The sequence below is a fragment of the Ailuropoda melanoleuca genome, chromosome 6 (assembly GCF_002007445.2).
Source record: "Ailuropoda melanoleuca isolate Jingjing chromosome 6, ASM200744v2, whole genome shotgun sequence".
In the NCBI taxonomy this organism is placed as follows: domain Eukaryota; kingdom Metazoa; phylum Chordata; class Mammalia; order Carnivora; family Ursidae; genus Ailuropoda; species Ailuropoda melanoleuca.
This window is the reverse complement of record NC_048223.1, coordinates 57,353,460-57,377,942: the sequence shown is the minus strand read 5'-3', so window position 1 is coordinate 57,377,942 and position 24,483 is coordinate 57,353,460. Positions and strand designations below refer to the sequence as shown.

Genomic DNA, 24,483 nt, shown 5'->3' with positions numbered 1-24,483 from the left:
CTGCAAACACTATCCCAACTAACCGAATTCTCTGAATATCAATTCTGATAATCCTACTTTTTCTGCATTTTTAAGATCTTCTGCACAGTTGCTATTCCTTTCATCTCTTCAACAGAACCTCTGCTATTACAGATAATTTCATGAATACCAGGGGAACTAAAGACCCCACAAAAACTGTTAGCATGGAAGGGAGGGTAAGAAACTACTTATGATAAAGACTTCTCAAAGTTACAAGCCAGGGTGTTATATGAAAGGGTATAACATCAATTTAGATTTAAAAAAAAAAATCAGATTATCTAAATATAAACTGTTAATATTTAAAAGGAAATTTTTAACTTTTATTTTTACAACAGATAATTTTGTTGAAACAATGATGAACTAAAATGTAAAAGGGGAAGCATATTAATAATCTATGCTGCATAACTTACTAGAATATATGTAAGTGTACTTAAGGTACAGAGATCTATGTATCCAACAACAAAGAACAATGATATAGGTAAGAGGTACTACCCATAAAACATAAAGATCAATTCCTTCAGAAGACAGATAAAAACTATTAACTTTTATAAGGCCTAAAATCTAATCTTTCAAATTTAGCTTAAGTCAGGCATTTAAAAGGTGTTTGGGAGGTGCCTAAGCAGCTCAGTCAGTTAAGCGTCCAACTCCTGATTTCAGCTCAGGTCAGATCTCAGGGTCCTGGGATCGAGCCCCATGTCTGGCTCCACACTCTGCGGGGAGTCTGCTTGAGGATTCTTTCTCTCCCTCTTCCTCTGTTCCCTCCTCCCCCCCTCAAATAAATAAATAATAAAAAAAAATTGGAGGCAAAAGTTAGTCCAAATACAATAATATGCCAAACAAAACCTCTTTAGAAGTCACTTGTCAGGGGTGCCTGGGTGTCTCAGCTGGCTAAGTGTCTGCCTTCGGCTTAGGTCAGGATCCCAGGGTTCTGAAATTGAGCCCTACATCGGGCTCCCGGCTCAGCGGAGAGTCTATTTGTCCCTCTCCCTCTGCCTCTCACCCCTGCTCATGCTCTCTCCCCCTCGCTCTGTTTGCTCTCTCTCAAATAAATAAATAAAATCTTAAAAAAAAAAAAAAGTCACTTGTCACTAACTCCTAATTATGCTTCCCAAGAGCAAACAATTTCAAAGTATTGTATTTGGTAAACAGAAAATTAATTAATCTGGATTCACCTTCTGTCAAGCTAAAAGAAAGATTAAATACCCCACCCCACTCCCCTAAAATTAAGGTTGCTCTTGTGAAAGCAGAGACTTCTATTAAGTACTATGATTTCTATTTTAAGCATCTAGTAGTCACCAGTTACAGGAAAGAAAATATCCAGGATTTCTGATTTCTCTCCTATGTAATAGTTAGAACAGTAAGAAGCCATATCTCTGTCCCCAGCCTCAAACCGTGTCCAGGAAAGTAGGAGCACCTTTATTTCAAGTGAGAGAAAAGACTGAGGAGAGGGTAGAATTTGTCTCATCAAATCCTAAAGAGCAAAAAGCAGAGACTCCTGGCTATACTGAAGGCTAAAAGAAAATTCCATAAGCCTAGGGGTAACATGTCTATGTCCCCACTTCCTAAATGGGCTATAGGAAATATGGAGCTGAGATTTTATCTAACTTTCCTTTAGAGTTTTCAACTGCACGTAGTAAATGCACAGTGAATACCAGCTGATGAAACTACTTCCGAATAATATGCTCTGCAGAAACGCCCCAACTCCCGGGGCAGTGGCAACACCTCACTGAGCCGGTTCAGGCTAAACCAGAGACGTTAGTGCTGAATTCAGACTGATGGAAGTGCTGTTGTGATCTCTTATCATGAAAATATTAAATTTAAGTCTCTAAGTAGGTAGCTTATTAATGGAATTAGTTACCCCAAACACTGCCAGTCTGATGCGGCTTTTTGCTCAAAGACCAAGGTATTACTGATAATAACAATGGTCTGAGTAATTTTTCAACAAATTAAAAATGTTTTTTGAAAAGATCAAAAATATCAAATAAAGGGAAGGAATACACAGATGGTAGGTTAAATACATTCCTGGCCAGCCTATCACAGAACTCAGTACATTTATAATCTTAAAATATTTGATTGTTTGATTAATGCTTTTTCTCCTCCAACAGATGGTAAGTTACTCAAGGATAAATCCCATGTCTACTTGGCTTATCCTTGTGTCTCCAATACCTAACAGGTGCTATACCTGGCTTATGAGAATGGGATACAGAAACAATACACCAGTATTCTAAGAACCCTCTAGCAAAATATAAAGTCTAACACATATAGACACACACAGTTAAAGTGGTCTGCCTTAAAGGTGAGAGAGGATACACTGAGCTACTCGCTCATACTATTTTCAGCCTTTACACTACAACTGTCTTATGAACTACACAATTCTCCTGAAAACAAACAAAAAAAAGTATTTTAGATATTTCTCTGGATTAAATAAATAAGGCACATGCCTTCCTTCACTAAGCAGATGAAAAATCAAGTCTTTAAGACCCCATATTCACTCACTGACCTACTATAACTGTACACATGTTCTAAGGGAAATGAAATTATTTCTAAGAATTATATAAATTTAGGAGTGCCTGGCTGGCTCAGTTGGAAAAGCATGCGACTCTTGTTCTCAGGGTTGTGAGTTTGAGCCCCACACTGGGTGAAGAGATTACCTAAATAAATAAAACATCAAAAAAATTACATAAACTTATAAAGAATTGTTACTGTACCAGTGCAAAAAGCCAAATTCACTGCAATTCTAAAGCTGTATGTATTTCCTATATTTAAACCTTCACAATTAATTCAACAAATATTTACTGAAGGCTCTTGTACAGAAAATTGCCAAGAAAAGAAGAGCCTATCAAAATGACAAAAATATGGCTATTACCCCCAATACAGCTTAAAATCTTACAGGGAAAATACAAAAAGAAATAAAAAAGACCACCAAATAAGAATAAGAGAAGTGCCAAAGGATCAAAGGATAAAGGGATCAAATCTGGTTAGAAAGCTCATGAAAGGCATCATGGAGGAACATTAAGAGGAGCAGTACTCAGAAGAAACCAAGAAAAGAATATGAATCATAATCTGAAAATACCAAGTAGTCTTATAAGACAGAAGTACAGGGAAATGGGGCACCTGGCTGGCTCAGCTGGAAGAGCATTTGACTCTTGACATCGGGTTGTGAGTTCGAGCCCCATGTTGAGTGTAGAGATTACTTAAATAAAAACTTTAAAAAAAGGAAAAGAAAAAATAGGTACAAGGAAATGTTACAATATGAGACTGAAAAAATAGGCCAGAATCATAATACACAGAACCTGTCCCAAATTCTGAACTGGAATAGGAATTCAATTATTTAAGGGAAAGGAAAATATTTTCAAAACAAGAAAAAACATAAAAGTCAATAGATTAATAAATATAAAAATGTCCCTAAAGAAACACTGTTCTAAATAGTGACAAGAAAAAAAGTAATCATGGTTTGGCCACACTGTGCATTAAGATTTATAGGCTGGACTATATGATAGAATATAACACTTTAACAATATGTCCATTTTTAAAATTCTGGATTGCAAGCTACTGATTTACAAAACTTTGTGAACCCTCCCTCCGTTCTTAGTAACTTAACACCTTTCAATTTCTAGAGCATGGCTTTGGTACTAGAAAATACTGGTTTGAGAACCAGCTCTGACCATCAGTTTCACCATCTGTAAATTTAAGAAAATAATGCTATCTACTTCATAGTGTTATGAATGTGATGACGTAGGTAAAGCAGTGAGCAAAGTCCCTGGCAAATATAAGCACTTCATTTATTCATCTGACTACCACGTATTCAGTTCCTACTCTATGCCAGGCACTGTTGAAGAACTGGGAATGAGCAGTGAAGAAGACATATAAAATCCCTGCCCTTATGACACATTCTAGCAAGGCAGGCAGACAATAAAAAAATAAGCACATACACATATCCTGATGTCAGAAAATGACACAAGCTATGAAGAAACTTCAGTCAACCTACAAGGATGAAGAGGAGGGCAGGGACTAGTTTAGAAAGGGCAGTCAGGCAAGGCATCTTTGAGGAGGGGCTGTAACAGCAGCAGCAGCAGCATACTAGTACTTAGGGACCGCTTATAGTATCCACACATCCTTTAATGATGAGGGGGTTCAAGCAGATTCTAAATCGAACATCTCTTTTCTACATTTAAAATTAGAGTCTACATAAAAGTTGCCTAAAGATAATAGTTAAGCAAGATCCCTGAATTTTCATTGTGGACAAATGCTGAAATATTCTTAGGAAAAAAAAGTATATATCACCTGGTACACAAACACAAGGACTTAAACTAAGAATTCACAGATTACATGATAATGGTATTAATGGATTTTCCTGATTAACAAGTTGCTTGAGTTGAGAAAGAAAAATATGTGCCCCCTAATACAAAATATGAAGACACAGTCATTCATTAAATGATTACTTACTTCACTTTCAGCAAAATGCCTCTCTCCCTTCAGGCACAGTGAAGATCGTCTCAGGGTCTTCTCATCTCCATCATCAAAAACTATGAGAGGAGGTAAAATTGGAAACTACTGAAGGATTTTTCAAAGATTAACAAGATGACATAAATTATCATTTAATTTTCTGAGTGCAAACAGAGCTATTGTTTCAGAAGGTTACATTTGAAATTCAGTTCACATTTTATGTTTTCTGACAACTTCAAATACAGAATATGTTTTCCAATTTCTAGCAATAAAGAAATAATATACCTGAAATGAAAACATCTTCCCCGACCCAGAAAACAAAACAAAACAAAACAAAAAAAAGAAGTTAGCATTTTAGGAAGAAACAATTTAAATGCTAATTAACCCTTCTCAACATGGTAACAGAAACACAAGTTTTCCAGCTGGTAAATAATGACAGATTTACCAAAAAACCAAAAAGAATTTACCAAAAAACCAAAAAGAATACAAATTTATATATTCAGACTGACCCTAAAAAAATACCCTGCTTTTCTTTTACTCTTTAAAGCAGGGTTTCTAAACCTGAGCAATACTAACATTTCAGGGCAGATAATTCTTTGTCATTAGCAGCTTCCCTGGCCTCTAGCCACTAGATGCCACTAGTGGCTCCCCATTTGTGACAAACAAAAATCTCTATAGACATTGCCAAGTGCTTCCTGGGTGAAAAATTTGCTCCCCATTGAAAACTACTTTTTTTTTTTTTTTAAGATTTTTTGATTTCTTTATTCGACAGAGATAGAGACAGCCAGCGAGAGAGGGAACAACAAGCAGGGGGAGTGGGAGAGGAAGAAGCAGGCTCATAGCGGAGGAGCCTGATGTGGGGCTTGATCCCATAACGCCGAGATCACGCCCTGAGCCAAAGGCAGACGCTTAACCGCTGTGCCACCCAGGCGCCCCCCATTGAAAACTATTTATTTAAAGTACTAAAATGTCCCAGCAAATTTACAGTAAATTTATGCATACACAGAATATATGTACATTTTATATCATAATTTTAGCATATACTTACATTCCTCACAAATCATGGGGAAAAAATACCTCTATTCTAAATAAAGTTACCAGGCCTTGATTTTAGAAATAGCAATTTCTACCTAAGTAACAAAATTAGGTTCTTATATATTAAGTGAAACTTTATGTGAGACTGGGTAAATAACTTTTAGCACAATTTTTTAATGTTGTAACTAAAATATTCAATAATAAAAATGCCACATCTATGAGACTGACTGCCGTACATAATTACCATCTAGAGTTATGCTCACAGTTTTGTCACCTACAAAAAGTCAAACTGCCCTGACTCAAATTAAAATTTCCCCTCCCTTCACCAAGCTTTTTCTCATTCCACAAAAATATAAACAAAACTCAACTATACTATTTCAAAGGTCCATCAAATTTTGACAACATCAAAGACATTTTAACTAGGTGTTTACTCTCACCTGTGAGGTCATTAAAGAGTAAGAATTATTCTCATTCAATAAATAAATGCCAGGATAATTGGCTATTGATTGGGGAGGGGGATACGACATTCCAGAACGTGCCAAAAAAAAAAAAAAAACTGTAGATGAAACAAAGAGCTATTTACAAAACAAAAATAAAACTATAAACTGAAGAATACACCAGAAAATAAATTTGTAACACTGATGGAAGGAAGCCCTTTTAAACAAGATTCAAAACTAAAACAAAGGAAAAGGTGACCACAGGAAAAACTGACAATATGAAAAACTGATAGCAGAAATAAAAGTAAATAGGAGAAAAATACTTGCAACTAAGGTAGTCAAGGGTTAAAATTTAGAATATACAAGATCTCATGCCCTAAAAATAAGAAAATGTAACCATCCCAACAGTACAAGGGGGAGGCTGGGAAGACACTGTTAGATGGTAATTCAAAAAGGGCACCTGGGTGGCTCAGTCAGTTAAGCCTCCAATGCCTGGTTTCAGCTCAGGTCATGATCTCATGGATCTTAAGATCAAGCCCCATGTCCAGCTCTGCACTCAGCAGGGAGTCTGCTTGAGATCCTCTCCCTCTGTCCCTCCCCCCACATGAGCCCTTTCTCTCTCTCTAAAATAAATAAGTCTTAAAAAAACAAAAAAAAGATGGGAGGGGTGCCTGGGTGGCTCAGTTGGCTAAGCGTCTGCCTTCAGCTCAGGTCATTATCTCCAGGTCCTGGAATGGAGCCCCACATTGGGCTTCCTACTCAACGGAGAGCCTCCTTCTCTCTCTCTCTCTCTCTCTCTCCCCCCCCTCCTCTCCCTCCCTCTGCCCTTCCCCACTGCTTGTTCTCACTCTCTCAAATAAATAAATCTTTAAAATATATATATAAATAAATAAATCAATGAATGAAAAGATGGTCATTTGAAAGAGAGAAAATACAAATGAAATGTTCCTTTCAATAAACATATGAAAAAATGTTCACTCTCACTAGTAATCACAGGAGGGGAGTATTAAAACAAAACTGAGATACTACTTTGTATCCAGATGGGCAAACATTTTTACAGTTGACTAACATCAACTTTTACCTGGGCTGGGAAAACGAATGCACTCATACACAGTCCATGGAAGTATAAATGAATACTGTCTTCTAGAAAGGCAGTTTTCACTACCTAAGTTTTAAAGTACACCTCACTTCACTATGCCTGGTCCTCAATGCACAAACACACCAGGGAAATACAAGAATAATGTACATGTACAAGACATTCACTCCAGCATTTATTGTAATGACAAGAAAACTGGCAACATCATCAGTAAAAGAAAATAAATTATGGTACATCAAATATTATGAAACATACTACTATAATTAAAAGAAATTTCTCTGTTGCACAACATGAATATACTTAACACTACTGAAATGTACACTTAAAAATAGTTAAGATAGAAAAAATTTCTCTAAGATATACTTTGAAGTGAAAAAAGCTACATTCAACTGTCTAATATATACACTAATTTGAAATTACATTTTATGCACATGCTTATGAAATAAAAAATTTAAAGACCTGGAAAGATTTAAAAAACATTAATAGCGAAACAAAAACAAAAAACATTAATAGTAATAATATCTATGGCATTAAGGGAGGAACTAAATCAAAGAAATTTTGATTTGTATTATCTTTGAAAATACATTTTTAAAAGATTTATTCCCTTACCTACAGTGTACCAACTTGCATCTGTTAATTTATTGATAACAGCTTCCTGATATGCACCATCAAGATTCTTCACTTCCACAATAGCTCCGACCTGTTTTTAAAAAGTCAGAAAAACTTTTAGAAGGTAAATAAACAAAACAAAAACTAGCTGCTTTTTTTTTTTAACTGAGTGTATGGTGGCGAAGAATTTAAAAAACTACTGACTTGATTTGTCTTAAGGCGCCAGCAGTTTTACCTACCACTGCTTTTGTACCATCAGTGAAAATGTCAACATAGTAAAAAAAGGTAAATAATATCTAAGTATTGTTATGAAAATAGTTTTGCCCTTACAACCTCCCTGAAAGGGGTCTTGGAAGCCCCCAAAGGTCCTTGGACCACGCTTTAAGAATCACGATCTCTGAAGTTGACTATCTTTGCTTCATATTAACACTCCTCCTTCAAAGAGGCTGGGGAAAGGTAGAAACAGTTAAGAAAGAGCTTTGACATTATCATTTAAAATATTTTCCATCTAATCAAGAAAATGCAGATAATTACATTTATATGGTCTTTACAACTACCTCAAACTAAGAAGCTTCTGCACAGTGAAGGAAATCATCAACAAAATGAAAAGGGAACCTACTGAGTGGGAAAAAATATTTGCAAATCATATATCTGATAAGGGGTTAATTATCCAATATAGACAGAGAGAACTGATATAACTCAATAGCAAAAAAACAATCCAATTAGAAAATGGGTAGAGGATCTGAACATTTTTCCAAAAACACACACGTGGCCAACAGGTACATATAAAGATGCTCAACATCACTAATCATCAGGGAAATGAAATCAAAACCATAATGTCCATTCTCACACCTGTTAGAATGGCTATTATCAAAAAGACAACAAAAAGCAAGTGTTAGCAAGGATACGGAAAAAAGGGAACCCTTGTGCACTGTTGGTGGGAATATAAAATGAATTGGTACAGCCACTACACTAAACAGTATGGAGGTATTTAATTAAAAATAGAACTATGACCAAGCAATCCCACCACTGGGCACCTATCCAAAGAAAATGAAAACATTAATTCGAAAAGGTACCAGCACCCTCATGTTCACTGCAGCTTTATTTTCAACAGCCAAGATATAGATACATCTAAAGTACCCACTGGTGGATGCATGGATACAGGGGGGAAAAAATACACACACACAAACACACAAACACACACACACACACACACACACACACACACACACAATTCAGCCATTAAAAAGAAGGAAATCTTGCCATCTGCGACAACATGGATGGACTCTGAGGACATTATGCTAAGTGAAATAAGTCAGAGAAAGACAAGTATCTTATGATACCACTTATATGTGGAATCTAACAAACAAAATAAACAAACGAACAGAAGTTCATAGACAAAGAGAACAGACTGCTCATTGCCAGAGAGAGGGTGGGAAGGGAGTGGGGTGTAGGCAAAATGGGTAAAAGTGGTCAAAAGGTACAAACTTCCAATTACAAAATAAATTAAGTCCTAGGGATGTAATGTACAGACAGCATGACTACCTTAGTCAATAATACCACATAGCATATTTGAAAGTTGCTAAAAGAGTAAATCTTAAAAGTCTCTATAATAAGCACACACAAAAAAAGTTTAACTATGTATGGTGATGGATGTAACGACTTATTGTATTGATCAAACATCGAATAATTATGCTATACACCCAAAACTAATAAAATATATGTCAATCATACCCCAATAAAAATAAAATACAAGTACATGGTCTTTATGGTGATAACAAAACATAAACTTGTTCAGAGAGAGACTGTTAGCCCTATACAATGTCCAAAATGGGAAAGGAAACTCTGGAGAAAGAACAAAGCTTTTATTAAATGACTACAGTCAATAAACACATGGTACCATTTTTTTATTTAATAAGTGGTCTAGGCATTACATTTCGTGTGAAACCATTAGAAAACATACTAAGATTAAATGACCATCACTTTTGGTATGTTTATTTCCTCTAAGTGAAACATTTATCCAAATGCTGACACTTTCTATCCCAGGTAACAGAAAGCTATGAAGTATATTAGGGAACGATTTAAAATCTATACACACACACACACACACACACACACACACACACACACACAAAAACAACAGACAGAAAAAAAAAAACTTTAACGAACTTGAGACCAAAATATAATATACCTGCTTATGTCAAAATCAAAATGGTCCTTACTCCTAATCACAGACAAAGAACAATTTAATAAAGTAAGAAAAGCCAAACAAGTAAAATAAACCAACTGTCCCACAAAGAGGCAAGAGCAGAGGGAGAAAAAGAAGGCTTGAGGATACAAAGTAGTTGCCTTCTCTATCTCTTCACAACACTGAGCATATTTTGTAGCTGGAGCTGGCCCGAGCCAGTGTGAACAGGGCACCACTCGGTGAGAGCTATGCTGGTGTGCTTCTGAGGCAAAAACACAAATAAAGCACGGACGTGTATGTGTTCTGAACATTCAGAGGGCAGGCACATGCTTCAATTACAAGGGGGTGACCCTATCAGAATTTTGGCTCTGTCATTACTGGCTGGCATGGCTAGATTATTTTATATACCTTTAGCGTCTTCTGTAAAAAGCTATTAGGATTACATAAGATATAGTATGTGCAAAATACTAGCACATACGAAGTGCTAAATAAATGGTGGCAAGCCTCATATTATAAGCATACATGTTTTGTTTTTTTGGTCCCTGCAAATGATGAACATGTACGTGTAACATTAAAAATGGCACCTACAAAGCAGAAATGGTGGAAAAGAATTTTTATAAGGCAAGAATTTTTTTTTTTTTTTTAATTACAAGCTTTAGCTCTCTATAGTGCCTACTAATGCTCTGGGGATCCAATTAAAAGTCTTTAAATAATAAAAAAAAAAAGTCTTTAAATCAACTATAAACAAACAACTGGCAGGTACACATATCTAATTCCCCCAAAAGCACAGCTCTGTTGGTAAATAATTTTTCTTGTATCTATAAATGTTTCTTCAATTCTGTTAGCATTTCTTAAAATTCACCCAGGCAGGCCATTGTCCAATTTTCAGACATTCAAAAGGGCCAAAGAGCGCACAGTGGCTACCCACACATTCCCTTTAGCTTGCTCACTAGTAGAAAGTAGAACAGCACTCATTTCACCCGCCAGTGAGGAGAAATGAATGCAAATAAATAAAACTATCTGTATGTAACATGCTTATCACTTTAATTGCCTGATAACCCTTAAAAAATTTCATTTGCCTGTAGTTGCTTCAACAAATTAGCACTCTAAAAGCTCTTTGGGGCACCTGGGTGGCTCAGTTGGTTAAGCGTCTGCCTTCCGCTCAGGTCAAAATCTCAGGGTAGTGGGATCGAGCCCCATGTCGGGCTCCCTGCTCAGCGGGGAATCTGCTTCTCTCTCTCCTTCTGCCCCTCCCCACACTTGTATGCACGCTCTCTCTCTCTCTCTCTCTCAAATAAAATCTTAAAATAAATGAATAAATAAATAAATAAATAAAAGCTCTGAGGTTCTTAATGTGTTGGGGGTTTTTTCCTCACTTTTCACATCATCACAGAACCTCCATCACTTAATCCCTAATTCATCACCTATTAATTCTGGAGGTGCAACATGGTGAAAAGGAAACAGATGAGTAAATAAAAAACAGTCACTGCTTCCTTGATGTTCACTTCATTTCTGAAGACAGGTTTTCCTGTCACAACAAGTTTCACTGAACATTCTATTGTTTTCCACTGGTCTATTTAGAAAGAATTATGTTTATCAACTCAATAACAGCCAATGATTAAAAAGAAATGACCAAGCATAAATTTTTGTCTCCCATTGAAGCATCAGAATTAATAAAGAATAAATAAATGAATTACCTTTAGTGGGCCCTTTATGTGGTCATCCTGAACTTCCACTGTTGAAGAATCATGCCTAAATGTTACCTAGAGATATAAATTTAATTAGCAACAAGCCCACACAAAAAAATCAAGTGACACAAGCTCACCAACACATGAATTCGTTTTCATTAGAAGTAATCTAACACAGCTGTCTAGTGTATACAAAATCTCAATCCCTAAGCAGATTAACTGAAAAAATTATTATTTAAACAGACAACTTCCCAGATTAAATCAGCTGGTGTTTCATGTATCAGACTTTATTCAATACTATTAGCTATGACTTTAGTAGTATAATTTCTTTTCCTAAAAAATGAGGGGGGGAAAAAAACAGGTGAAGACCTTAGGCTATTGGGTCCTATATCATTCTGTGAAGGCCTAGTTTAATAATAAGCAGTCGCCACAAACATTTACTGAGAGCTAAGCATCAGGCTCAAGCATTAAACATGTTATCTTTATAAGAACGTTATTAGGTAGGTATGATTGTTCCCACTTTGTTGATAAGAAAACTGAGGAGCAGAAAGTATAAGTAATGAGTCCAAGATCACAGAACTGATACATGGTAGAGCTAAGATTCAAACTCAGGCAGTCAAGCTCCAGAAGTTTACCATATTCTGTATCAGTACAGAAATCAGAGAATGGGAAACCAGATGTGAGGATATTAAGTTAAAATAAGGGTGAAGTTTAAATATTTCACATTAGTTGGTGAAAAATAACATAGCTTCCAGTATTCGATGTCTACATCGAAAAAGTTGTTTTCCCTATAAAAAGCAAGAGTTCCTACAGGGATTGAACCATCAACACGGTCTTATCAGATGTCTATGGTAATCAATCTACATAATATGCTCACAAACAAGTTATGAAAAGAGATGTCCTATACTCACAGCATCCCAAGCATTTCTGTCTCACACAAAAGCATTACCACGCTTTATTTAAATGATGTGTTAAGTTATTTCTGTCACTCACTCAAACTGTAAGCCACTTTATGACAGAGATCAGATTTTAATACTAGGTTTCAATACCTAATAGAGTACTTAGCACATAGTAAGTGTTTAATAAATGAAAACTGATGAGGAAAAAGTATACCAACAAATTGTTGAAAATGTATTAACTTTGTTTGAATCAAGAACAAACCAGAAGTATACCACTATAACTGTTGAGTAAAATAATTAACTTTGAATTATAAACAGATTTTTAGAGCAGCCAAAAAAATTAATAAGTTTTAGATATCCATTATTTACAATGCACAAGGTACTGGTACTCTGTGCTATCAACAGAAGCAGTAGAGACCAACAGTTCTCTTCCTTGTATTAATAGCAAGAAATGGCAGGAGTGATATATGCCATTTAGCTGGTTCATTCATTACACAGCAACACCCAGCTGAGACGGCAAGTCAGGGCTGTCTGACTGTGCTCTGCAAAGCAAAGCATGGGTCCTGGAGTAAAACTGCTCCTGTCCAAAGGGAACACCTTTTTTTAACTAACACAGAAGTCTTACCTGTATGCCAAGCTCTACTAAAGAAGTTATCTACCAGGAGGAAGGGCTTTTGTCTAATTCATAGTAAGATATTGCATGTACCAGTAGAAGCTCTGTCTGGAAGAGTGAGGAAACTGATAAAAAACTCTCTCTTCCAAGATACTGGTAGCAGAAAAATGAGTGTTCAGGGAACACCAGCGTGTGAAATCAGAACAGGGAAAGGCACTATACGAACACTATAAGAGTATCCATAAAAATCAAATCATGAAAGAGCTCATGGGTACCACACAAGTGAAAACTTAAGGCATGGTGTGCCAAGACTACACTCCTACAGGTTTACAGTTAATTTAAAGGTGTTATCACAATGGATCTTAACTAGGAGTGTAAATCACAATCACAGGAAGCTTTTTTCAACACATCCATGCATAAGGAAAGAACCTAGGATATAAGCATGTAAAAGCTCCAGAAGAGAATCTGAAACTCCACTGGACATACACCATCTCTGTGGCCTGCTTGACTCGGTGATACTCAAACCAATATTTTACAGGGTATCTGCTAACCTGCACTATAAATCCCCTGGGGACAAAGATCAGGTCATCCTCATATCCCCAGCCTCCTTCTACCTAACAGAGTAGCCTGCACAGTTTACCAGTCAGTAAATAATTGACAAATAAATAATTATCTACCTTCAAATATGGCACTTGTTCTGTATTTTTCAACACTGATAATTCACTAAAATGTAAACAATTACATTTCTTTTTCTGCATTATCTGAGACAAAACACAAGTATTTAAGGAAGGTTTTGTTAAGAAAGGTAGAGGATAAGGAAATCAACAACTAGATCTATCTTATTTTATTGTTTTCTAAAACACCATCAATTATAAATCACATCTCAACTTGATGGTTAAAATGGTGGGGGGGGATCTAAAATTAAGAATTAAACTACATGACTTCTAAGGTCCTTTCCAGCTCTAAAAGGCTAACAACACAAAGAGTACCAAGCCTGTCCATGCTGAAACGGCATTCAAAATATCAATTTGTAATAACATAACTTCGTTCTAATTAGAATACTTTAATATTCCAAATAATGTTTTGTTTTCAGGCATTTGACAACCCTCATATAGAAACTAAACTCATCTTGCAGAAAAAAAAGTCTTAAATACACCCAACCAATACAAGTTTAAATATCAAATACTGAACATATAACTTATAAGATCTACATATACTGTACCTTGACTTTGACAAGTCTTTTTGCTGTCTTGATCTTAGCTTCACAAAAGGCTCCTCTGTATTTAGCACTCACATCAGTGCCCACTGTCAAATAGGGAGGCTCATCAAGGGCCTAAAAATGCAAACAGATATAATTAGATTTAAAGTCTCTAATTCTTTAGCACAATTAGACTTCAGACTGGCAGATCTAATCCTATTACAGCTATAAAAGTTGTAATAATGGAATGTATTTGTTAACAAGAACCATCCATAAAATACTCTAACTTAAAAACTAGTAAAATCTATGTATCAAAAAACCTATTTAAATGTACATCATACAAAATAAAAATACATCTTTTTTTCTCTATATAAAATATATATAGTCCATGATATGAATCAGCTTAATCAGAAGTTTATCATTCTATCCACCCTTCCATCTACCCATTCATTCAAATATTTATTAACTCTATGATCACCTAAAGGCAGATCCTTAAAAGCCTCAAAAATTTAGGCTACATCTTAACAGCCACCCAAATTCAGAATACTTTTTCATTTCCCTAGACAATTCTAGGGTAGACAAATCTAAGGTAGAATTATAGCATAGAAGGGGTAGGAAGAATTACATGTATTTCAAACAACTGGAGACACTGTAAAAAGAAATCCAATCTGAGAAATCTTAAATGCTCTAGCATGGGTTCACCGTTTATTTACTCTTATATGTTAAATATTTTCAGTTTCCTCACTTGTAATTTATTTTTTTATTTTGTGTGTGTATGTGATTTAGTTTTTAACAGTCCTAATCTGGCTGCTCTGACTCTTTATAATCAGGTACACTTCTGTATAAGAGCTGTAATTTTAAGGAGTTCTGCTTATATTAATCAATTGCATAGTCAAAGGAAGGTTATGTAAGTAACTGTTTGCGAAGTGTTTTACAAGAAATACTAATATCCTGAGATGCTCCACCAAAAAGAAAAGGAGGAGAAAGTCTGGGAAAATCAGTTTATTGAATGAACCCCTACTCTGCCTCATTGTCCAAATAAACCTTTTTTTTCTATTAACACCTATTAACATCTATAGATTCTATAGAACATAGTTCCATAGAACATAAGGTGGGAAAATGCTGTTAATATAGCAGTGAATAATGAAAATATAATTATCATTTGGATCTTAAAATAAATTCATCCCAATAGTTGTGGATAATACACACTGGGAGTGATCTATCAAAAAAAAAAAGATATAAATTCTAATGCTATACCAAAAGTAATAATCAAATAACTGTAACTTTTTTTTAAAGGTGGGAAGTAGCACATACACCAAGACAAAGGTACTACAACTAAAAATATCAGGGTCACCTCCTTAATAGCCATTAATTTCACCTTCTATTTATTTCATGAAAAGTATTTTTAAAAAGAACACAAACTATACCAAATATACAGTTTTTAAAATCTACATGGCAGGAGAGCTGGCTGGCTCAGTCAGCAGAGCATGCGACTCTTGTTCTTGGGGCTATGAGTTCAAGGCCCACATTGGATGTAGAGTCACTTTAAAAAAAAAAAAAAGTCTACCTAGGAAAATGCCCATATTTCAATTCATTTGTGCCATAACAGAAGTATACCCTCATAGAAAGACAAACATTTCTGAATTACTACTACTTACATTTGTTGCTATCATTGATTACAACTTGGATAACTTTGTACTACTCTTGCACCTAAAGTTAATAAATTTATTTTTCTACTTTACCTACTTGCCTTAAACCTCTTAAAACACCATTTCCCTTGGTCAAATTCTTGGTTGAATTCCAGACAAGCTAGTGGCTTTACTATAGCAAGACTATGAAACGGACATACAGCACTTCATCCAGAAATTTTAAGAAAATCTCAGAAAGACATCAATTCACTTTGTGGTTCAATTGGTATTGTGTGTTACTGCTACAAAAGCAAACGGCGGGGCTGTCTTCATGACCATAGACATTATTCTCCACAGTTTGCAAACCTCTCCCATTAACACATCCTGCCTTATTAGCCAGTAAATTTTATTTTCATAGATAAATAGTATAGTTAAAATAAATGAATATTGATGAGGAACAAGAAACTGTGAAATGCAGGGGAAAAAAAACAAGAAAACAACTAAATGTTGCACATTTGTGCCTACTCAGAAACAAGTATTTAAGAAATGATAAGTTTTTTAGGTATTTTTATTATAGAGAATTGTAAACAAAAAAAGAGAATAGAAGAGTAATATATTTAGACTACTAGTATACAGAAACCCATTTACCTATTCTTTTCATTAATACTCATACCAAATCCTGACAACATTCCAACAATCGCAAGCTATCACAATATGTTTATTGAGCAGATTTATTCAACTTAAATTTAAAAGAGATTTTTCCCCAAAACCAAGCCTATCTCACATCCTTACCAACATAAAAATCCATACTTACCAACATAAAAATCCATGCTAACAGAAAAGAGTTAATAATTACCTCAAATGTTGTGGAGGCAAATTATTATTCTGAAGGGTAATATTTCCCTTCCTTCAAGCTAGAACACATGAAAAGGAATTAGAAAAACACATAAAGAAAATGTCTATTAAAAAATACTTGAAAAGGGAAACCAAAGTCTAATAAACTCCTGCTAAACTGAAACACACTGTTAGAACAGTGTTAATCTGTTAAAGGCAACACATGAAAAGCAAAGCCTATGGTTGGATTTTCTGCCTCTATTATTTTGTTTTGCATCTTAGGTAAGTTACCTTTCTTTTCCTAAATTCTCATCATTAAATGAACATATACCTCTGTCTAGTAAGTGTTTCTCAAAGCCTGGGGGTTATAGAGATGGTCAAAATGGGACACTGAGACACATAATCATCTATAAGTGAAACTATGCTAACCAAAATATGAATGAGAATTTCTACAGAAAAACAAATGAAATCCATAACCTGCCTACATGGTCAGATTTGTGTAATTTTAGCAGAGCATAAATTATCATTCTATCATTAATATAAAGTAATAAAGGCGACTAATAGCACAGAGAGAAAAGACAAGGTCCTTACCCCAGCTCTATTCCTTACACGAACTAGATGAATTTTTGTAAGCTACTAAACCTCTCTAAGCTTCAGTTTCCACATCAGGAAAACATGGTCAATAATAAGCACCCAATTATGAGGCCTCAAGTATTTAGCTGTTAACAATTACTATTACTATTATGAAACACTCAAGGTGGGCAAACAAGCCATTAAACCGATGTAAATTCAGATTTGGCACCCCCCCTTTGTTTTTTAAAGATTTTGAGAGAGAGAGAACAGGTGCAAACGTGGGGAAATGGGCCGAGGGAGAAAGCGTATCACAAGCAGACTTCGAAGCAAGAGCAAAGCCGGACTCAATCCCATGACCCTGCAATCACGACCTAAGCTGAAATCAAGAATCGTCTGCTTCACCAACTGAGCCACCCAGGTGTCCAATAAGCAATCATTTAATATGAGATTTTTGCCTCTAGCATTTTAAAAAGAAAAAAAGGAGGCACCTGGGGGGCTCAGTCAGTTAAGCTTTTCCTAGAAATGCAAAAATAATCAGATATATTTATATTATACATATATAAAAATATACATAATAAAGATATGATTAACTGCTAAAAAGGGATTAACCTATGGGAAAGGGAATGGAATGGAGGGATATGTGTATAAAAACATTTCATTCAGGGGCGCCTGGGTGGCATAGCGGTTAAGCGTCTGCCTTCGGCTCAGGGCGTGATCCCAGCGTTATGGGATCGAGCCCCACATCAGGCTCCTCTGCTGTGAGCCTGCTGCTTCCTCTCCCACTCCCCCTGCTTGTGTTCCCTCTCTCGCTGGCTGTCTCTATCTCTGTCAAATAAATAAATAAAAATCTTTAAAAAAAAAAAAAAATTTCATTCAAAGTAAGTCTTCCTGTTCTTTTTATTTTTTAGAGAGAGAGCGCACAAGCACACGGAGGGTGGGGGTGGGGAGCGGATTTTAAGTAGGCTCCATGCTCAGTGCAGGGTCTGATGCAGGGCTCAATGTCACGGCCCTGAGATCACGACCTGAGCCGAAACCAGGAGGTGAACGCCAACAGAGTCACCCAGGCGCCCCAGTGTTCCTGTCTTAGTCTCTTTTTGATTTGTTACAAGTGGCATGTTCTTTGCTTTTTATTTTTTTTTTAAAGATTTTATTTATATATCCGACAGAGATAGAGACAGCCAGTGAGAGAAGGAACACAAGCAGGGGGAGTGGGAGAGGAAGAAGCAGGCTCACAGCGGAGAAGCCTGATGTGGAGCTCAATCCCATAACGCTGGGATCACGCCCTGACCTAAAGGCAGACGCTTAACCGCTGTGCCACCCAGGTGCCCCTGTTCTTTGCTTTTTAAAAAGTATACTAAGGGGCACCTGGGTGGCTCAGCCATTAAGCATCTGCCTTCAGCTCAGGTCATGATCCCTCGGTCCTGAGATAGAGCCCTGCATCAGGCTCCCTGCTTCGTAGGAAGCCTGCTTCTCCCTCTCCCACTCCCCTTGCTTGTGTTCCCTCTCTCGCTGTCTCTCTCTGTCAAATAAATAAATAAAATATTTAAAGAAATAAAAAATAAATAAAAAAATAAAAGGTACACTAAGGCGGGGGGGGGGGCTCCTGGGTGGTTCAGTCTGCCCTTGGCTCAGGTCATGATCCCAGAGTCCTGAGATGGAGCCCCATGCTGGGCTTCCTGCTCCATGGGGAGCCTGCTTTTCCCTCTCCCCCTGCTTGTGCTCTCTTGCTCTCTCTCGCTCTCTCCTCTCTCTCACAAATAAATAAAATCTTAAAAAGAAAAAAAAAGATTCTCTCTCCCTCTCCCTCTGCTCCCCTCCCTGTCCCCTCAGGCGCACATGCTCTTTCTAAGAAAATAAAAATAAAAAGTATACTAAGGAACATTTCAAACATATGCAAAAGAAGATGGGACTGCGTAATAAATCCCCCACATACTCATAATCTGGCTCCCACAATTATCAATGCAATTTTGTCTCATCTAAATTCCTACCCATTCCTCTTAAACAATGATTATTTTGAAAGAAACCCAGATACCACATCACTTCATGAGAACAGTAAAGAGTATTATAATCTAAAGGGGGGGGGGAAGTATTCTAATCTGTAGTGACTGGGATTATTGGTTATTTTTATTTTTCTTATTAATACTTTTCTGTACTCTCTAATGTACTTAGAATGAGTATATTAATGAGTGTCAGTACAAGATAGTAAATTAAGAGCACAGGCTCCTGAATTAGATGCTTAGGCTCAAACCTACCACTTAGTTGCTAGGTGATCCTGGACTAGAACCTCTGTACCTCATAATAAAAGAGTGACTATCTCACAGGGATGAGATGTGAAATGCTACATGTAAAGTGCCTGGAACATGGCTCAGCATACAGTGCCAAATAAAGACTGTTACTATTACTCAATAATTTGGAGGAAAATTGTGAGTTAAAAAGAATTTTTAAGTCCTATACAAAAGAGATTCCACACAAATAGAACAGATGCCAGTATAATTGTGTATAATATGGAGGAAGCTGGAGAGGAGGTGTTTAAATATTATTCCCCTCATGCAATTCAAATCCTGTTGATTCTAGTAGCAAGAGAGGTTAAAGTGTGGGATTGTTCTATTATGAAGTACATCACAACCCTTAAGTATAGTAGAGAGACAACCAAGACTATATACCTATTTTAGGGCTCCTGGTCTTTGGTACAATAGAGATATACAAAGAATTATTCAGCTGGCTAACTAAAATTACCTGGACCAACACTGACCCTGTTAGATATACATGTCTTTAAACCAGAAAAAAACTCTTACCTTCTCTTTTTGCTCTGCTTCTCTGATTTTGGTCAATAATATGAACCATCTCAGGGGCTAAAATAAAATGTTATTATGCAGCACCTCCATGCCAAAAAGGAAATTAAACTACTAAATTACCATCCCTTTGTTTAGCAAACAGAACAGTTTTCTAGTTGTCAAGGCAACGGCTACCTCACACTTATCCAGCATTGCTTAAACAATTATTTTTCTAGTCAATCTACCAAATGCCCTAACTGGCATCTAAAAACCATTGAATTCCATGGGAACATTAAAAAGCATAAGCGATTTTTAAATTAGCTATTAGTGGATAATAATCCTTTAAGAAGCCAAAATGCCAGTGAAACATAAAACTGCCCAAAGGAACCAACAGTAATTTCTAATGTGCATTGGGCTGCAGTACACCAAATATTTGAAGTAAGCTTCAGAAAGACAATAGTTGAATCAATTCTCCAAATGGCTGACTAATGTTGACACTGCCTAGGAAATATTCAGTTATTCAAGATGTATTTTTTAAAAAGCAAAACATGCCTGATGACATTTTATTGAGGTAGTTTCTTCAGAAGGGTAAGCATTCAAACTGGTTGTGGCAGTGCCAATGCAGCCAGGAGAAACACAGAACAAGAGTACTAAATTTGATGCTAAAACCCTTAGTAAATAAATGTACTTAAACACATAGTGTAACAATAATCTAGGAAAACGACCTTTCGTATACGACAATCTCAAAGAAGCATTAAAATAATAGCAGAGATAATTCCAACAGATGAATGAATGAAAAATACACCTTTATGCCAAAGGGTATGTCATTTAAAAATGAAAATGCACAATTTTTTAGAACATAAAAAAATTAAGTACATTGAAGAAATAAAGAAAACTGTGTAATCTAACTTTAAAATCTTCTCCAGGACCATTTCCTCTCTTCCTTTTCATGTGGTACTAAGGGCTAAGAGTTGGGGAGGACAGATGCCGAGGACAGACGTTGAGTATACAAGGTAACGAGGAGGCAGCTGTGAGAGTTGCATGGAAGCACAGGCCCATCCTGTCACTAAGGACATGGTGGGAGCTGAGCAGAGACAGAGGAAGTGAGCAGCATAATTAAATGTGTTCTACTCACCAAATAAGTAAACTGACTGATCAAATAAGTAAATATACTGAGGATAGTGGGGCCATGTTTCTCCCTGCCAAAGAAAGTTAAAAGGAAGGAAGGGGAAAGGCCATAAGGAAGTCTAAGGTGGAGTGCCTGCGTGGTGCAGTCAGTTAAGCTTTCAACTCTTGGTTTTCGGCTCAGGTTGTGATCTCAGGGCCGAGAGATCCAGTCCTGCATCGGACGCTGCGCTGGACCGGGAGCCTGCTTAAGTTCTGCTCTCTTTGGGGGCGCCTGGGTGGCTCAGTTGGTTAAGCCTCTGCCTTTAGCTCAGGTCACGATCCTGGGGTCCTGAGATTAAGCCCTGCATCGGGCTCCTTACTCAGTAGGGAGCCTGCTGCTCCCCCTGCTTGTGCTCTCTCTCTTTCTCTGTCAAATAAATAAATAAAATCTGGGGCGCCTGGGTAGCGCAGTCGTTAGGTGTCTGCCTTTGGGCATGATCCGGGATGGAGTCCCACATCAGGCCCCTCTGCTGGGAGCCTGCTTCTTCCCCTCCCACTCCCCTGCTGTGTTCCCTCTCTCGCTGGCTGTCTCTCTGTCACATAAATTAAAAAAAAAGAGAGAGAGAGAGAGATTTAAAAAATAAATAAATAAAATCTTTAAAAAAAAAAAAAGATTTGCTCTCTCCCTCTCCCAATGCCCCTCCCCCGCCTGTGGTGTTCCCTCTCTCTCTAAAATAAATAAATCTTAAAAAAAAAAAAAAGAAGAAGAAGAAATCTAAGGTACTGGCCTGGAATTAGAAATATGAATTCATAGTTGCATAATATACACACATAGAAAAATGAGTAAGTAGTAACAGATGTGTGTGTGTGTGTGTATGCACATATATACATACATATATTTTCCTAACTCTGTCCACCTAGAAGGCCCATGAGCAACTGATAGCCCAGTAACAAAAAACATACCAATGGTCCATCTCTTGATTTCTAAATCCCATCCTACATTAAAAGAAACCAAAGATCTTCGGAGAAATGGCTGACTTCAAAGTTGGGCAGGGAAACTACAAGAAGAATTTGAAACATCTTGAGCCAGAAAGTAAGGAAACGTTCAACAAATAATGGGAGACATTTCAAAGAGACACAGGAGCCAACTGAAGGGGCTCCTTCTGGCCAAATGGGGGAAACTTTGAGCTTTATCAAAATAAATACTAGTTATCTTTGATAGGCATGTATATATAGGACAAAAATGACTGACTTAACATGTATATATTCCACTGTAAGTAAATTATACCTCAGTTTAAAAACTCAGTAACTAATTACAAACCACTCATTAAAACTGGCATCCATGAGTCCATACTGACGAATGAATGAAGGATGAATAAGTAAGTAAATGCAGAAAGGGGAAAGTTCTTCCTTACAGTAAAATGTTAATAAATGTAGCAGCAATGATGGAAACAGAGAATCATCTTTCGGCAGCCATCTTAAAGGTGACAGATTCAGAGCATTGTCTATATAGATGCTAAACCGATGAGTGGAGGTCTGATGAACAGCATACTGGCATAATTCTAGACTATTACTCAATTGTCAGTGGTGCAATAATGAAATATACTGAAAACCAAAGAGCAACTTTCTGTGTGGTACTTGACAATGAGAAAAAACGAGACCCAGGATGAAGAAGTTATCTTACATAATTCTTTATTCCTGTATTCCTTAAAACTCAAAAGAATACGAAATATAGGGAAAACTAGGAAACAGTTTTAGATTGAAGTAGTCTGAAGAGATATGATACTCATATGCAACATGAATTCCTGGATAAAGCATGGACCAGGAAGGAAAAAGAGACATTCTTAGGAGAGTTGGTAAAATTTAAAAGGGATCTGTGGATACGATGGCAGTATTATACCCATGCTGACTTCCTGATTTAGAGGGCTGAATGCAGGATAGGTACGAGAGAGGCCTTCTTGTTGGGAATTACACAGTGGAATATTTAGGAGTGACAGGACATCATGTCTGCAGCCTGCTCTCAAAAAGTATGAAGATAAAGATAATGGGTACATACATATGTACATATATAGAGATTATATTAATTATTTGTACTATAAATTCAAAATTCTTTGAAAGTAAATTATTTTTAGGTGGTATATATATTTATTGGGCATCTTATTTTCTTCTGAGTTGCTCATTTGTGTTCTTTATCCATCTTTTAGAGAGTTACTGTTTGTTTGTTTATTTATTTATTTATTTATTTGACAGAGAGACAGCCAGCCAGAGAGGGAACACAAGCAGGGGGAGTGGGAGAGGAAGAAGCAGGCTTCCAGCGGAGGAGCCTGATGTGACGCTCGATCCCATAACACTGGGATCACGCCCTGAGCCGAAGGCAGATGCTTAACGACTGTGCTACCCAGGCGCCCCCAAGAGTTACTGTTTTTTTAAACTGGATTGTAAAAGCTCTTCCATATTTTTTTAAGTCCTTGATTATTAAAAAATAATCAGGGGTGCCTGGGTGGCTCAGTCAGTTAAGTGTTCGACTCCTGGTTTTAGCTCAGGTCCTGATCTCAGGGTTGTGAGACGGGGCCCCACCTCAGGCTCTGTGTTCAGCACAGAATCTGCTTGAGGCTCTCTCAAACAAACACACAAACAAACAAACCTTTCCCCCCAAACACAAAAATCTTCTCTGGATGCCACCTATATTTCCTAATATTTTCCTAAAATTTAAGTTATTTAGATGATGGAACCACAAATTACTCATAAGCAAATTTTACCCCCACATCTACTAACCAAAATTTACCCATATCTACTAACCAGAGAGATACCTACACATTCACAGATACTGAGAGAGGCATATTCCTGGAAATTTTATAAGCTCAAAATAGACATTCTTTTTTTTTTTTTTTAAGATTTTATTTACTTATTTGACAGAGGGACAGCCAGCGAGAGAGGGAATACAAGGAGGGGGAGTGGGAGAGGAAGAAGCAGGCTCCCAGCAGAGGAGCCTGACGTGGGGCTCGATCCCAGAATGCTGGGATCACACCCTGAGCAGAAGGCAGACGCTTAATGACTGAGCCACCCAGGCGCCCCTCAAAATAGACATTCTAACTAGACTCTTCATCATCAGCAAAGAGATAAGAGAGAAATATAGGAAGGACATTTACTAAGTGTCTATTGTACATTTAAGACATATTCTATAAGCAAAAAAAAGCACAGGCATTTTCCTTATGTAACACGAAAGTAGCCAATTTATTCTGCCCTCAGAAGAGGTTAGTCTTATTTGGTGTCTTGCTGGTGAGGTCAAAACTTTATTCAAACTAAATGAAACTGCTTCAGAATACTGTCACTCTCAGAA

General features: G+C 36.7%; 1 protein-coding gene across 6 annotated transcripts in view; it reads right to left on the bottom strand.

Moving 5' to 3' along the window:
* The window catches only part of ARID4B (AT-rich interaction domain 4B), a 146,548-nt gene that overhangs the window by 69,782 nt on the left and 52,283 nt on the right, over positions 1–24,483 (bottom strand). For all 6 annotated transcript variants that reach the window (XM_034662494.1, XM_034662496.1, XM_034662497.1 and 3 more), the window contains exons 3-6: positions 14,252–14,362; positions 11,527–11,592; positions 7,642–7,732; positions 4,465–4,544 (exon numbers count right to left, since the gene is read on the bottom strand). In XM_034662494.1, the coding sequence (XP_034518385.1) occupies positions 4,465–4,544; positions 7,642–7,732; positions 11,527–11,592; positions 14,252–14,362 (348 nt within the window). The remainder of the gene's footprint in view (positions 1–4,464; positions 4,545–7,641; positions 7,733–11,526; positions 11,593–14,251; positions 14,363–24,483) is intronic.